Source organism: Triticum urartu, chromosome 6A (assembly GCF_056163025.1).
Source record: "Triticum urartu cultivar PI428250 chromosome 6A, HENAU_Tu73, whole genome shotgun sequence".
NCBI lineage: Eukaryota > Viridiplantae > Streptophyta > Magnoliopsida > Poales > Poaceae > Triticum > Triticum urartu.
Window position 1 is genome coordinate 25,806,898 of NC_141878.1, and position 13,302 is coordinate 25,820,199.

At 42.7% G+C, this 13,302-nt stretch overlaps 1 protein-coding gene and 1 pseudogene across 2 annotated transcripts; both read right to left on the reverse strand.

Annotated features, from left to right (window-relative positions):
* LOC125512314 (uncharacterized) lies at positions 1–7,137 on the reverse strand (annotated as a pseudogene). Its single transcript, XR_015608716.1, has 3 exons — positions 3,488–7,137; positions 3,241–3,353; positions 1–3,024 (listed from the first exon to the last, which is right to left on the reverse strand). The product of XR_015608716.1 is annotated as an uncharacterized LOC125512314 (transcript).
* A 141-nt stretch (positions 7,138–7,278) lies between these two features.
* Positions 7,279–13,087, reverse strand: LOC125512315 (2-oxoisovalerate dehydrogenase subunit beta 1, mitochondrial). The gene is made up of 13 exons (XM_048677407.2): positions 12,591–13,087; positions 11,899–12,010; positions 10,363–10,398; positions 9,921–9,980; positions 9,514–9,571; positions 9,292–9,389; positions 8,961–9,050; positions 8,741–8,809; positions 8,573–8,659; positions 7,960–8,055; positions 7,788–7,865; positions 7,574–7,660; positions 7,279–7,480 (listed from the first exon to the last, which is right to left on the reverse strand). Exons 1-13 carry the CDS (start codon positions 12,800–12,802, stop codon positions 7,445–7,447), a joined length of 1,119 nt encoding a protein of 372 aa, XP_048533364.1. The 5' UTR covers positions 12,803–13,087; the 3' UTR covers positions 7,279–7,444.
* Positions 13,088–13,302: the final 215 nt, after the last annotated feature.

Genomic DNA, 13,302 nt, shown 5'->3' on the forward strand with positions numbered 1-13,302 from the left:
TCACCTTAAAACTGTGCCTCTTGGCAGCTGGGCCTTGTAGTATGATGAGTGGCTATGCTCATATAGAGTGAAGAGTGGTGGTTCGCTTCCACCCCGTCCCACTCAAGGTTATCCCACCATTCCTTCTCACAGTCCACACTAGGCAGCTTCTCGTTGTTTCCGCTGACAGCAGGAAGGCACCTGAGGCTCCAACAGCCCCTGATCTTGACGGTCTCCAAGTTGGGAGCGGACATCCTGCTCCCACAGATGCGCCGCAGGCTGGGAAGCTCATACAGGTGGATGCGCCTTAGCTTTGGAAACAGTATAGCTTTCTGCTCCTTTTGCTTAGGGTGCAAAGCGAAGACCTCCCTAAGATCTCCGCAACACAGAATTTCCAGGGTATCCAGGCAAGGCAAAGTGTCCACAGACTCGGACAATGGAAGCACATGTATGAGCCTAGGGCAGTAGTCCAGGTGCAACAATACTATGTTTACAGAGGAAAACACACGCATTGCACTCCAATACCAGATGTAGCGCGCCTTCAGGAGTTGAGATGCCCAGAATGTCCTCAACTCATGGAAGAAGCTACCACCGTCACTTTGTTGGGCAGTACGAAAGACAGTACGCAGCTCGGGGCACCTCTGGACTCGGCACCATTCAAGGCTCCTCCAGTATGAACCTTGCGGGCATGTGATGCAAGTGATGGAAGAGCTATCATGCACGTGAAGCATGCGAGCATTGTTAAATACAAAACGAGAGTGTAAATCAGCACCGATATTTATTCCTTTGATGTTGCTTTGTTGTTGCTGCAGTAATCCCCTCTTCATCTCCTGATTTTCTTGTATGTGAACATACAAGTCTTGAGCCGTTGGAGTAGGAATAGCTGGGCAATCCCACATCCAGCTGATTGCACCTTCATTACGGGCGCCAGCCTGCAGGTCGCTTTGAAAGAAGACACCCCTTGCATATAAATAGTTGTCAGGCTGACACAGACTCCAGATTCCTTGAGCAGCTTCACTGTCACCACTTGTAGGAGATGAACCTATTTCCATATATACATGACTGTGCTCAATCTTTTTAACTGGTTCAAGCGACCTAAGGATCCTTGTATCCCTTGAAGAGATGTACCATTTAAAGTCAAAGGACACATGTCGACTGATGCCCAGTTCAGTAGCAGTAGCAACAAGAACAGATGATGATCCCACAGCTGCAATAGGGTCCCTTGGTTTTTCTTCCCAATCAGCATGTCCAGTTGATGTAGATTGTATGGTGTTGATTTGCAGCACCTCCAAATCATTTGTCCTATCGTATGATGGCCATAATATTGCACAGAACTTCTTGCAGCCCAGCAAGATGACACGTTTGAGCTTTGGAGTTCTCACTTCTCTAAGGTCGAGTGTTTTCACTATTGTTCCTGAGAGGTCCAGCTCCTCAAGGCTCTGTAGAAATCCTCTTAGTAGTATACTCTTCAACTGAGAACAACCCCGGAAGGAAATGCTAGATATCTTGGCGCCATAATAACTACCCACGAAGGTGAATGACTCGAGCAATGGGGGCAGCACACCAGGGACGACTTGTTCCAGTCCAACACAACTGTAAAGTTCGATTGTCTTAAGGAAGCTTGCGCTAGACAGGTCAGGCAAGTAGCATTCCTTTTTTGTTGGCGGGAAAAGCCTGTGTTCTTCCATGGCAGAGAAATAGTCAACTTCTACTTGGACCTTGACAAAGGAAGGAAAACTTCCACGTAAATTACCAATGCTCCAACCCTTGACTTTCTCTACATGCAACTCCCTGAGGTCAGCCATAAAGTTCATTATCTCTTCTGATAGTAACCGATACCAGTTTGTGCAACAAAGGTGCAGCACCCATAGCTTCTGGAAGCATGACATGTCTTCTTTGTGGATTTGATGTATCAGATGGGATATTTCTGCAGCTGTTCAGCTGGAGGAATCTTAGCTGGCCGCAACAAAGGAAGGGAGGCGATTCAAAACTGAAGTTGCACTGAGAGAGATGTAACACACGCAGCATGCTGCTGTATGAATGTTGGAATATGCCATCTGGTAATGTCGCCATCTGGTAATAATAGATGTCGCCTCAGAAAGATCCATGCCAATATTATCAGGTACGAGGCCCTTCTTGTGTTGCACCAAAAGCAAGCGGTCATGAAGCCTGCACTGCAGGTAGCGAAGAACGTCATCATCAGTGCGGAAACGAAGCCAATCCATAGACATGTTTCTCTGTAGAGCATCGGCTACTCCCCATGCCGAGCTATCACCTTGCCCTTGTATAATCCATCGCATACAAAGTAGTTGAAAACATGCTTCTCCCAGTTCCTCCAACTGAACCAATTGAAACAGGCATACTGGAAGCACTTCTCAACTATCATATGGTTCATGTCAGGCTCTGGAATACCCATATAACCGACAATCTCCTTGGCCTCTTCCATTAATGCCTCATCACGGATCCAATCATCATGAGAATAATTGACAACAACATCAGTATGCAGCTCCACCTTTTCCCAAACCCATACATCTATGTATTTGGATTGAAACCTCCCGTTCCATGTCCACAACACCTTAATACTCAAAAATAATGATTGTACTGGGACACCACACTTGTACAGATCAATGTATCTGTTACTTCCATTGTGAAATATCACCACAAAACTACTGCCAGCAAGCCTTCTGAAGATTTCTGTACTGATATCTGGTATCACCTCTCGACAGCCATGGTCTATCCCACTGAAATCATCCTCCTCGTCCTGCTGATCAAAGATGGCCATCATCGATGGCGGAAGCTCCAGCTCCTCCGCGATTGCCTTTTGCAGGGCCCTCATGCTTTTCCACACCGAGCAATCCACATGAACAACCCTGTCAAACTTTGTTTTGATGATTTCAGACGTTGCGCTACTGCCTTGAGTGCTGCTGATGCCCCAAGTCCATACCAACCACGGACGAAGATCACATTTCCTTTGCTTGTATCCTCCAAAATGCCAATTATCTCTCCTGCTGCAACATCGATATTTTTTACTTGAATATTGATCTCCTGCGATGTTCAATAAAAAATAAAGATATCAAAATGAGGTTTATCACTTTAACCTTGTTTCTTTACTTCTTTATTCCAAACTACAAGGCGCAGCATGACTAAAAATGGAAAAGTTCCTAGGAATGAATACTACTAATGAAGTTCTAGCTCACTAATCAGTAGCTAGCTAATGAAACCGAGTTACAGACTGAAAGTTGTAGGTGTGTGATGGACTACCTCTGGTTTAGGCATGATGAATCAAATAAATCATTCAAACATCAGCAGCTCCGTGGAATCTCTAACCCATAGATCAGTCTACAGCATTCTCCGGATCCAACTTCTTTCCTTTCCTAAATAAAGCACGAGATCAACCCCGTCATTTGGAGAAGTTATAACATGATGCTTTGTTCAAAGGAAGGTATAAATCTGGAGAAGCAATTAATCAATCTGCAGATATGCACATACAGAGGATTGGTGTAGTTACCTTGGTTAATTGCTGCACTGGCACAAGCCTTCATACGTATTGAGGAATGAATACAAGTTTAGCTAGCTAGTATGGGAAACACATTAGCTGCTTTCCTTGCATTCGCTTTGCTTTTCTCTTTGCTTTCCCTCTCAAAAGCAAAAGCTATGAATTCTTTGCTTCTGCATGTCAGGGTCCATCATCAGATTCTTTGCTTGCTGCGTTTAGTGGTCACAGGGATATAAAGGAAAGATAAGTCTGGGTTGTTTGCTTTGTTGTCTGTCATGTTATCTCCTTAATTAGTTGACCAACTTATGTATGATGCTACCATTCCCTTGTAAAGGTCATGAATAATAATAAATCTCGCACGAGAAAGAGTATTAAAGTAGTTCAAGTTATATATACTTGTATCATTATTTCATATAGCCATAAGAGTGGATTTCATTTTTTACCAGTCAAAATGATGTGTGGACGCCTAGTACAAGACATGAAAAAAAGGCATGCTTCAGCATGACGGTAAAATCTAACAACAGTCCCTCGCTGCAGTTAACAGCATTATCCTCTTAATTGCCATAGTTAACAGCATGCCGGTAGAGTCTAGCACCATTATCCTGATTGGCCTTCCTAATGTCAACACCACTGGAAAGCAAAAGTCAAGAAACCGTCCGTCAGACAGGATACTTATCCACGGAAAGTAACGCTATGATGAAGTTTCATCTTTAAAAGAGTTAATCGTGTTTGCAGTAATTGCACCATCAGGTTCACCAGAGCATGATAGCTGCTAACTTGAGAGCATCTCGAAGCAGTAATTGCTAGTTGGAATCAAGTCAAAGCCAATTCCAATTCCTGTTTGGATGTGGAGTGTTTGTTAAGTAAATCTGTACATATTCGTCAATTCATTGTAATCACAATCTGATTATGAGCTTTCCTACTATACCTAGTTGTTCAGAGAAGTTGGTAACTCATTTTCATGATACTCATACATAATATTAGATATAAATGTTTTAGGCTCCCATTTTATTTTGTAAAACATTGCCTCTGCCTGAAGGTTTTCTCCTCTCTTATTTTTTTTACAAATTTTGTTTTCATGCTATAGCTATTCAAGAAATTTAGCTGACGTACTGACTTGTGTTTCAGGCAGCCGTGCGTTGTATGAACTATGATGTCTCCCACTAGAAGAGAAGGAAGATAAAGAAAGAAAAAGGCACATGAAGGTTTGAAGCAACTGGAAAGCCAGAGTCTTAATATAGGGCTTGTATCCTCCTGACGCTTTCATCACATGGAGGCATTCTTTATTCCTTCCTTGATTTCCAGGCCTGATGTGAAGGGCCATGTTGAAGCCGAGCGGCCCGGTGGCAACTGGCGAGCTCATCACTCTACCTCCTATATGTGTTACTGTTTGGGTTTTATCCTTCTGGCGTGCTGTGAACTGCAGCAATTATCCTGCCGGCGTGCCCATGCCAGCATTATCCAATCTAACAGCATTACTTGAATCGAAAAGATTGCCTGCCCATGCTACAATTCCTTACTCAAAAGGACTAAAGTGCCTCCAGGACTGATGGCGACGTCCCTCGTCCTTGATGAATGTATCCGGTGTCACTCTACATGTGTGCTGATGACGAGTCATCAAGAACGAACGAGTGTGCATGTATTGATTTCCTTCAATAGATTGAACAATTACTATGAGCTAATACTAATTACTCCCTTTGTCCCAAAATTAGTTTCGCTGATTTAGTACAAAGTCTTTGTACTAAATCAGCGACACTTATTTTGGGACGGAGGGAATGTATATTAGCTCTGTCTGGACAGTACATCAATTTATCAATGTATTGATTTTATTTTGTGGCATCCTTTAGTTTTTGTTTTCATATTTTGTTCTGCACACATACACCCGTGCCAGGTCATGTATTGAGATGGATTAAAAACTTTGAGCAAGATAGAGAAATAAATAAAGAGCACCATGCGTGTTCATGCTGCTTATATGCATGTTCTTACCGTGTAATGTTGTGGTGCGTGATTTGTATGCTATGGGCTGCTTATTGTAATAATAATTAAAGTATCACTGGCATTTCTGCATAAATATTTATGATGATTTGTGTAAACCCATTTCTGAATTAAGGTCCCTTGTGCGGCATATGAATCCGTTGCATGAATTAGGTCCCTTATCAGGCAGATGCTTGCAGTTTTATGTTTGTTCTCCTGTAAATTTGCCACGATCATTAGAACTATAGCTATATATGCGCACACAGACACACAGTTTGATCATTGCAAACTCATTCATTTCTATATATGTGCACACAGACACACAGTTTGATCCGGCCACCTGTCTCCCATTCTTTACATATTTTAGCATATCTGACATCTTGGGCATTTAATTCTTAATAAGATCCGTGCAAAAAAACTTAATAAGATGGTTTGTGTTGAGTACCACCATTCGATATTATTGAATGTATCTATTTATCTTTATATATTTATGAAAGATTCATCTTGCCACCTGTCTCCTTTACTGCCCAGTATAATAGAGATGATACATATCCTTCGCTTTGTAGGTGCCATATATACCTCCTCTTCCTGTGCCACTTGTCAGTTGTTCCGGTCACATACAACGCTCCCCTCCTTGCCCAAGCAACATGTTGCATCTCCTCGTGTTCTTGGCTTATCAATCACTTCATCTTAAGCATGGGATGTGTCTGGAAGTTCCCAACAATCTATCCCGTCCTCGGTCCTGTTGGCTACCACTTCACAACAAGATTCTCGCAGCTAACATACCCAGAAAGAAGACTTAACTGTACACGCCCACCCACCATCTACGGCCGAGCTCTCGTGATCCGCCGTCTCCATTGTGATGGTTGTCTGATCCTTGGCGTGCTCGTGGGGTGCCTTGACAGCCACCATCGACATTGCCGCTCCGTCCGCCTACATGAACGGTCGGTGGGGGGCCTCCGGGAGGCGAATGCGGCAAAGCGGATCCTGGTGTATACTATGAAATGGGTGGAAGGAGCAACCATGCCAAGGAACACGGTTCACCTTCAGCGAAGGAGCAACCATCCCAAGGAACACGGTTCACTTTCAGTGGTTGCAGAATGAAGTCGATCACACCCTCTTGCCTTTGTGCATTTAGTCATTTACAATGTGAAAATCTGTCAGCTACTACAGCCAGTATCTTCTGTTTTTGCTAGCATTGTTGGTTTCACAGACACGATCAGAAGTTGGTTTTGGTAAAAGATCCAGAGGAGCTGAACATTGCTGCCGGTGTGCGCCTCCTTCTTTTCTGGGTGAAGAAGTACTGCTGTACTACTAATTAAACAGTACCATGTACTGTTTAATTACTATAAACAGTACAGGGTCACTCGCAAAAAAAAGAAGTACATTGTGACAGTAACTTTTAACAGTGCCAAATACTCCCATCAGTGAAGAGCAAGCAGATCAACTATCACAATTTTAAATTGCGGGCAAAACAGATGGCGCTATCGCTGATTAAAATCTGCCGCACGATTTGCATGGTTCAGGAAATCGCGGCAGATCGTGCCGAAGCAATCTGCCGTGATTGTCTGAACCATGCAAATCGTGTGGGCGATTCTAATCTTTGTCGCCTGCTGAGTTATCTTCACTCTGCCCTATCGATTCACAGGGGTTTCCTCATTTTCTTGCGGTAATGAAATTGTATTGATGCAAGATTCCATTTCTTTTTACAATTACGACAGCTTTCTGTAGAAGGAATGCTTCATCAGCATTTAACTTGTTTTTCTTCTCTCTCTGAAAAAGCAGTCGACTTCTTTCTAATATTTTAGATAGAAGAAAGGGACTGGCAATTGCAGAATATTTGCAATTTTATTGGTGTAGTCTCGGATAAACTTGTGCGTGGATGTGCATTTACGCCACGGACCAGCAATATATAGTCACTTATACACATAAATACATAATGGCAGTTTCTACATACAGCAATATATACCAGCTTGCTGCTCTCCTGCACCAACCTCAGTAATTTACAGTTGCTTTAATAGCATCCAGAATCTGCAACAACCAACCAACACATCAGGGTCAGAGCTTTATGTATACCAAAGCAGCCAAGCCAAAGATCAAATCATCACTCATCCCACTAAATACCTTGTTCTTTGTGGGCATGTAGAATGGTTCATAAACAAGAGGGAAAGGGGTGTCGAGGCCGCAGACCCTCGCGACAGGCGCTTCTAACTGCAACGCATATATTTGAGCGGTTTTGACCACGTCAGCTTCCAGATGATTATCCAAGTGACTATTGCTCTTACGTGTTGAGGTTTCTCTTTCTTCTATTAAACAGCTTAAAGATTTAGTACCCTACCCTCTGGAAGCAGCGCTCAGCAATGGATGCGGCGATTTCCGCACCAAACCCTCCGGTGATCGGGGCCTCATGACTAATCTGTGATGCGATAGTACTTCATTCACTGATAATGGAGCATTCTAAGTAAAAAAATGACAATGGAGCAACGAATAAGCCCAAAGAGGCAACATACAAGAAGCTTTCCAGTCTTGCTGACAGAGGCCTCGACTGTTTCCTTGTCCCATGGAATTAGTGTTCTTAGATCTATGAGCTCGCAAGAAATTCCGTCCTGTAATTCAATATTGTACTGATAGTTAGGCACGGTTTATGGAACACTGAGCAAGGTAATGAAGACATGCAAATGAATCAAGATGGTAACATCCACGAAGACACACAAATATCATTTGCAATGATTTGCCATTAAAATGGTGTGGATAACCAAAACAACCTCGGTATCATCGCTATGCCATGACAGCCGTCTGTAGTCACAATTGGGGCTCTATGCTGATCGGTGTTACCAATCCTTAAAAGCGAAATGCAACCAGTCTTCCTAGACCTAGATTAGCATGCACATTTTGAAATGCAGAAGTGTTTGAGTGCTTTACCAACTGCCTGCTGATCATATATTACCAAGATCAAGTGGCTCCAACCTTTAATTGCCGTTGTTAATTCAGGCAAATGAAATCAGAATGGTTAGTCAATTATATTTCACCGGCAATATACGAATATGTTAGTTTTTTTCTATAGTTTTGGGCATGGAAGCATTAACTGAATTTTGCATTTAAGAACTAGCATGAATAACTGACCTTTGAAGCATCTTCACATGCTTGTTCCAGCACCGCAAGTTGAGCTCCCCAACCAATAAGTGTTATATCACTTCCTTTGCGGATCACCTAAAGTATAAAAGTTGCATAAATATTTTTGGGTTCCCTCATCACCAAAACAATATATATGCTGGATGGAGATATACGCACTTCTGCCTGGGATAAAGGCAGCATATAGTCCCCCTCAGGAACTTCTTCAACAGACAAACGGTACAACCACTGTAAAGAAGAGAAGGAAAGCTGCTTGTAAGAGCATTCCACAATAATCAATTCAATATTGTACATCAGCTGTTCTCTTGCACTTATTCTACAACATGGATATATACGAGTCTTAACCAACTGAGAAACTTCTTTCAAATTTTTGCTCTACCTTTGGCTCGAAAAAGATGACTGGGTTTGGGTCACGAATGCTGGCCAGTAACAGTCCCTTGGCCTCACGTGGACTCCGAGGTATGACAACCTGAAATTGCATTTTTCTTAGTACTCAGGAAACAACAACAGAAATTTCTATATACAATTTTCAGAAATGTCATAGAGCATCAAGCAGGAGTACCAGAAAATGTTGCTTGATATTGTTATACTACTTAATTTTACAAATAAAATTTCTTAGTCAACTAGGCAATGTGGTTTCCACTTGTATCTTAACTGTTTACTGTAAATGATTAATTACTGGTCAGAGAATTTCAGATTTACAGACTAACCTTCAGGCCAGGAACATGGCAGAAGAAAGCCTCTGGTGACTGTGAATGGTAGTGACCACCATGCCCAACAGCACCATATGGAGATCGAATTGTTAAACCTAGAAAATAAGGGATGAAAACTTCAGGATGTTTCACCTTAAATAACATGAAAATCAACATGGGACATGGAACGATCCATTTCAAAGGGGAAAATAGTTTTTTCTACAGGGATTTCTTTTTTACCTCCACAGTTAAATTCATTTCCACTTCGGTACCTGAATTTAGCTGCTTCATTGACGATCTGCATCAGAAGTCGTATGAACAGGTTGGAACAAGACATTGAATAAACCTATACAAATTCAGTCAACTTGGCAATAGGAAAGAACTGAAGTGGTTTTATAACAGAATGCAACAGTATCAATGCTGAGTCCAGACTTCATGATAAAGCATTGCAAATGCTTGCAGCAGAAAGGTTTTACTAAGAAAGAGAAGCTCCAATAATCTCGGCAACGAGTAGGTAAGGTACTTCCTGCATCTGAGATACTCAGTAATATAATGCAGTCCATATAGCAACTATTTAAAAGTGTCTGTTGTCCATAAGGGAAGAACTCTAGTAGGTAAAATAATTCTGAATGGAATCAGAGACATGCCTGATCAAATGCTGGAAAGATATAATCTGCAAACTGGATTTCGGCAATAGCTCTGTTCCCCTGCATGTTGGCAAATAAATATGAGGCTTCCATTGGAAGACGATTGAAGTGAATAGTGATTCACTGACTTGCAAAAAGTTACTCAGTGATGCGAAGATTGTAAGGTTTCTTTTTTTCGGCGAAGGGTGGACAGTAAGGTTTCTATTTCATGTAAATAATTGACTAAAACTGATGATGTGTGATAAATCACATATAACATATCCAGTGTCCCATTCAAAGGAATCGTTAGGCTCCAGAAATTAAAGTGACATGAATCATAATAAGATGTTTTTGAAACTGTGGAACTTGTAAAAAAACTATCATGAACAAATTACTATTGGTAAATCAAGGAACCTAAAAAATATTGTTACAAAGAAAACATTCAATTTTCTATCTGACTCACCATTGCTGCTAAGCCAATAGCGAATCCGGCAATACCCTGTTTGAGAAGAACTGGTCGCTGGTTAGGACAGGGTATATAGCATGCAACAGTCACACTTACGGCTTATTAGTGCAGTATAATGCATCAAAACACATCTGAATGTCACCAAAAACAAATCATGACCGAACAATAATACACATCTATCATGACACACAATTTTAACTCCATTCTTGTCTACAGTTGCATAAAAGAAAGATAAATCAGACTGTGAATAGTACAAAATTCAGATTTTGTCTATCACTTTTGTTTTCAGAGTTGTGTGCTGGTTTTGGATCTGAAAAAAAGTGATATATATATATATATATATATATATATATGCATGTAGTATGAATGTCGCTAAAATCCTACTCCTACTCCTATATATATAGGTAAAACTGTGTCTATCATAGCTTGCCACAGAAAATCCTACTGCTATATATTAATCATTGATTACGAGTCGAGGGACTAGTCGAGACTAGTCGCTAGACTAGTCTATGAGTCGCATTCTGTGTGTCGACTAGAAATCTCGTGTAGACTAGTTCGCCGAGTCGAGGAGTCGAAGGACTAGTCGTAGACTAGTCGTGCACCTTGAGTCGTTCGACTCAATTTTTTTTTTTTTTAGGGATTGGGAGGGGATAAGTGAGCCAGCCACCCTGCCCCTTCCCCTCCATTGCTTATGCTCTTCATGGATCTGCACTCCTCTGCTCTGGCCCTTTCCCTCCATTGCTTCTGCTCTCCCTAGATCTGCCCTACGGTCTCCCTCTGCTGCCTTCTGGCTACTGGATCCGCTCGTCCCTCAGGTTGCAGTAAGCAAGCAAGCATACTAGCAAAGTAATTTCTCCCTTCTCTTCTTCCCTTCTTTGATTCGATTTTTTCGCCCTGCCCTCTTCTTTATTTCGTTTTGTTTGCTTCAGTTTCAAGATCCTTAGGTCTAAAGTGCAATGCCTATGCCGGAAATATCTCAAGTACTGTATTCAGCAGCTGCAGCTCAGACCAATGAGCAATATGATCCATCGAAGGATCCTGCAAGAAGCCAACTAGGAGCAAGGATCCAACATGGAAATATGCTTACTGGACTAATCTGCAGGACAAATTGACGCTCCAATGCACTTTCTATAGTATATATTACATATTAATACTAGGTTTTAGTAATTGATTACTGCAAGTTGTGAACTACAGTACCATGTCGACTAGTCCAGCAGTAGTCTAGACTAGTCACGATTAGTCTATGAGTCTCAACCTTCGAACGACTCATAGACTCGTCGACTCGTAAACGTTGATATTAATATATATGCATGTAGTATGAATGTCGTTAATAGTTTTTTATTTTTTTCCAGAACTTGTGTAATGCTGAATTAAGGACTCAGTGCACTAGTACACCTAAGCTATGTGAAGTTCAGTATAGTGGACTCAACTGTAAATCTGTAGGCAAGCATAGCAGACCGTAAACACTAATTTGTTCACATTTTACTGTAGCGTTTCCATAAGCTTAAGCAGGTATGGCAAGTAAAGATGCACCTGTTCACACAATGGTGTATTGAATACTCTTTGTTTCCCAAATCGTTCGGCTAGCCCTGTTGTACAGCGGAAGACACCGCCGAAACCCACATCCTCTCCAAAGACATAAGAGCTGTCAAAATGAAACTCATCTTCAGTTCACTGGAATGTGTGTATAACTCACACAAATGGATCGTAATCTCGTAATGTTCAGATAAGTCATTGCTTTCTCATACACATTTTCCTAGAGTCAATAGTCCAAAACAACTAGAAATCCTTCGTCCAGTCATTTGACAAAACTGTATCACTTCAAATTACATTATTAACTGTCCGAACAAATTGAGGGAGCAAACGAGCAAAAAACCATATTCATTTCCCTGCAATGTATGGTCGAACTGAATGCAACAGTCATGGTAATAACTTGTATCTATTTTGTTTTATTTTATTTTATTTTGAAAACTTGTATTCTACTGGGAACACTAGTACAGTGGCATGGCGTTCGAATGCCTCTTCACAATCTGAGTTTCTTTTTTCTTGAGATCTTCGCAGTTTGAGTTGATAACGGAACATATTAAAACAAAGAGAAATGTTAAATTGTCAAATAATTTAGAAAACAATTCCTGACGTCCGTAAGCAATCCATTATCCCTGTGACAGGACAGAGCACAAAAGCAACATGGCGGACCAAGAACGGGCGGGGGCGGGGGGCCTCACCGCGGATCGGTGTCGAGCGCGATGTGGAGCGCCTGGTTGACGGCGGTGAAGAGGTTCACCGCCTTCCCCCCTCCCCCGTCTCCCCTATCCGCCGCCCCCACCGGAGCAGCAGCAGCGGCGGCGGCGCTGTCGGAGAAGCGCCTGCCCCCTCCAATCCCCGCCGCTCCGACCCTCCTCCTCACCACCACCTCCCTCAAAGCCCTCGTGGCCATCGAAGCCTCACGAAGCGGAAGCGGGTTCTTCGCCGCCGCTCTCTCGTATGAGCACGGCTTGCCTGGTGACGGATTTTGCTGGGTGGTGGCGGACTGGAGCTCGTGGGAGAACCGGCCGGCTGGGGAAGGAAGGGGAGGAGGCCGGCAGCTGCTCGGCGCGCCGTCGCCGTCCGCGACCAGTGGTTCTCGCTGGGACTTGGGAAGTGGAGGAGGAATTGGTTGGGGATGAGCAGAGAGAGAGAGAGAGCTCAAGGGGGAGGGATGAGTGAGGTGGGAGAGATTCAGACGTTTTTCATTCATTCATTAAGCGATAGGCACGCACTCGGCATGCCACGCAGGCCACACATGCACATGTTCGTGATTAATTAACACGTGTTAATCATGGCGGAATATTTTTCCTTATCTACCCAACAGCGTCCCAACCGGATAGACTTTGATGCGTCGCACCAGACCAAAACCCTAGCTGCCGCCGTCACCGCAACAGCAGCTTCCTTGCATGC

Coding starts and splice junctions, on each gene's coding strand:
- LOC125512315 (XM_048677407.2), bottom strand. CDS start 12,802: ATGGCCACGAGGGCTTTGAGGGAGGTGGTGGTGAGGAGGAGGGTCGGA. Junction 12,011..12,590: donor GCGCTCGACACCGATCCGCG/GTGAGGCCCCCC, acceptor TCATTTTGACAG/CTCTTATGTCTTTGGAGAGG. Junction 9,390..9,513: donor AAATGAATTTAACTGTGGAG/GTAAAAAAGAAA, acceptor CTTATTTTCTAG/GTTTAACAATTCGATCTCCA.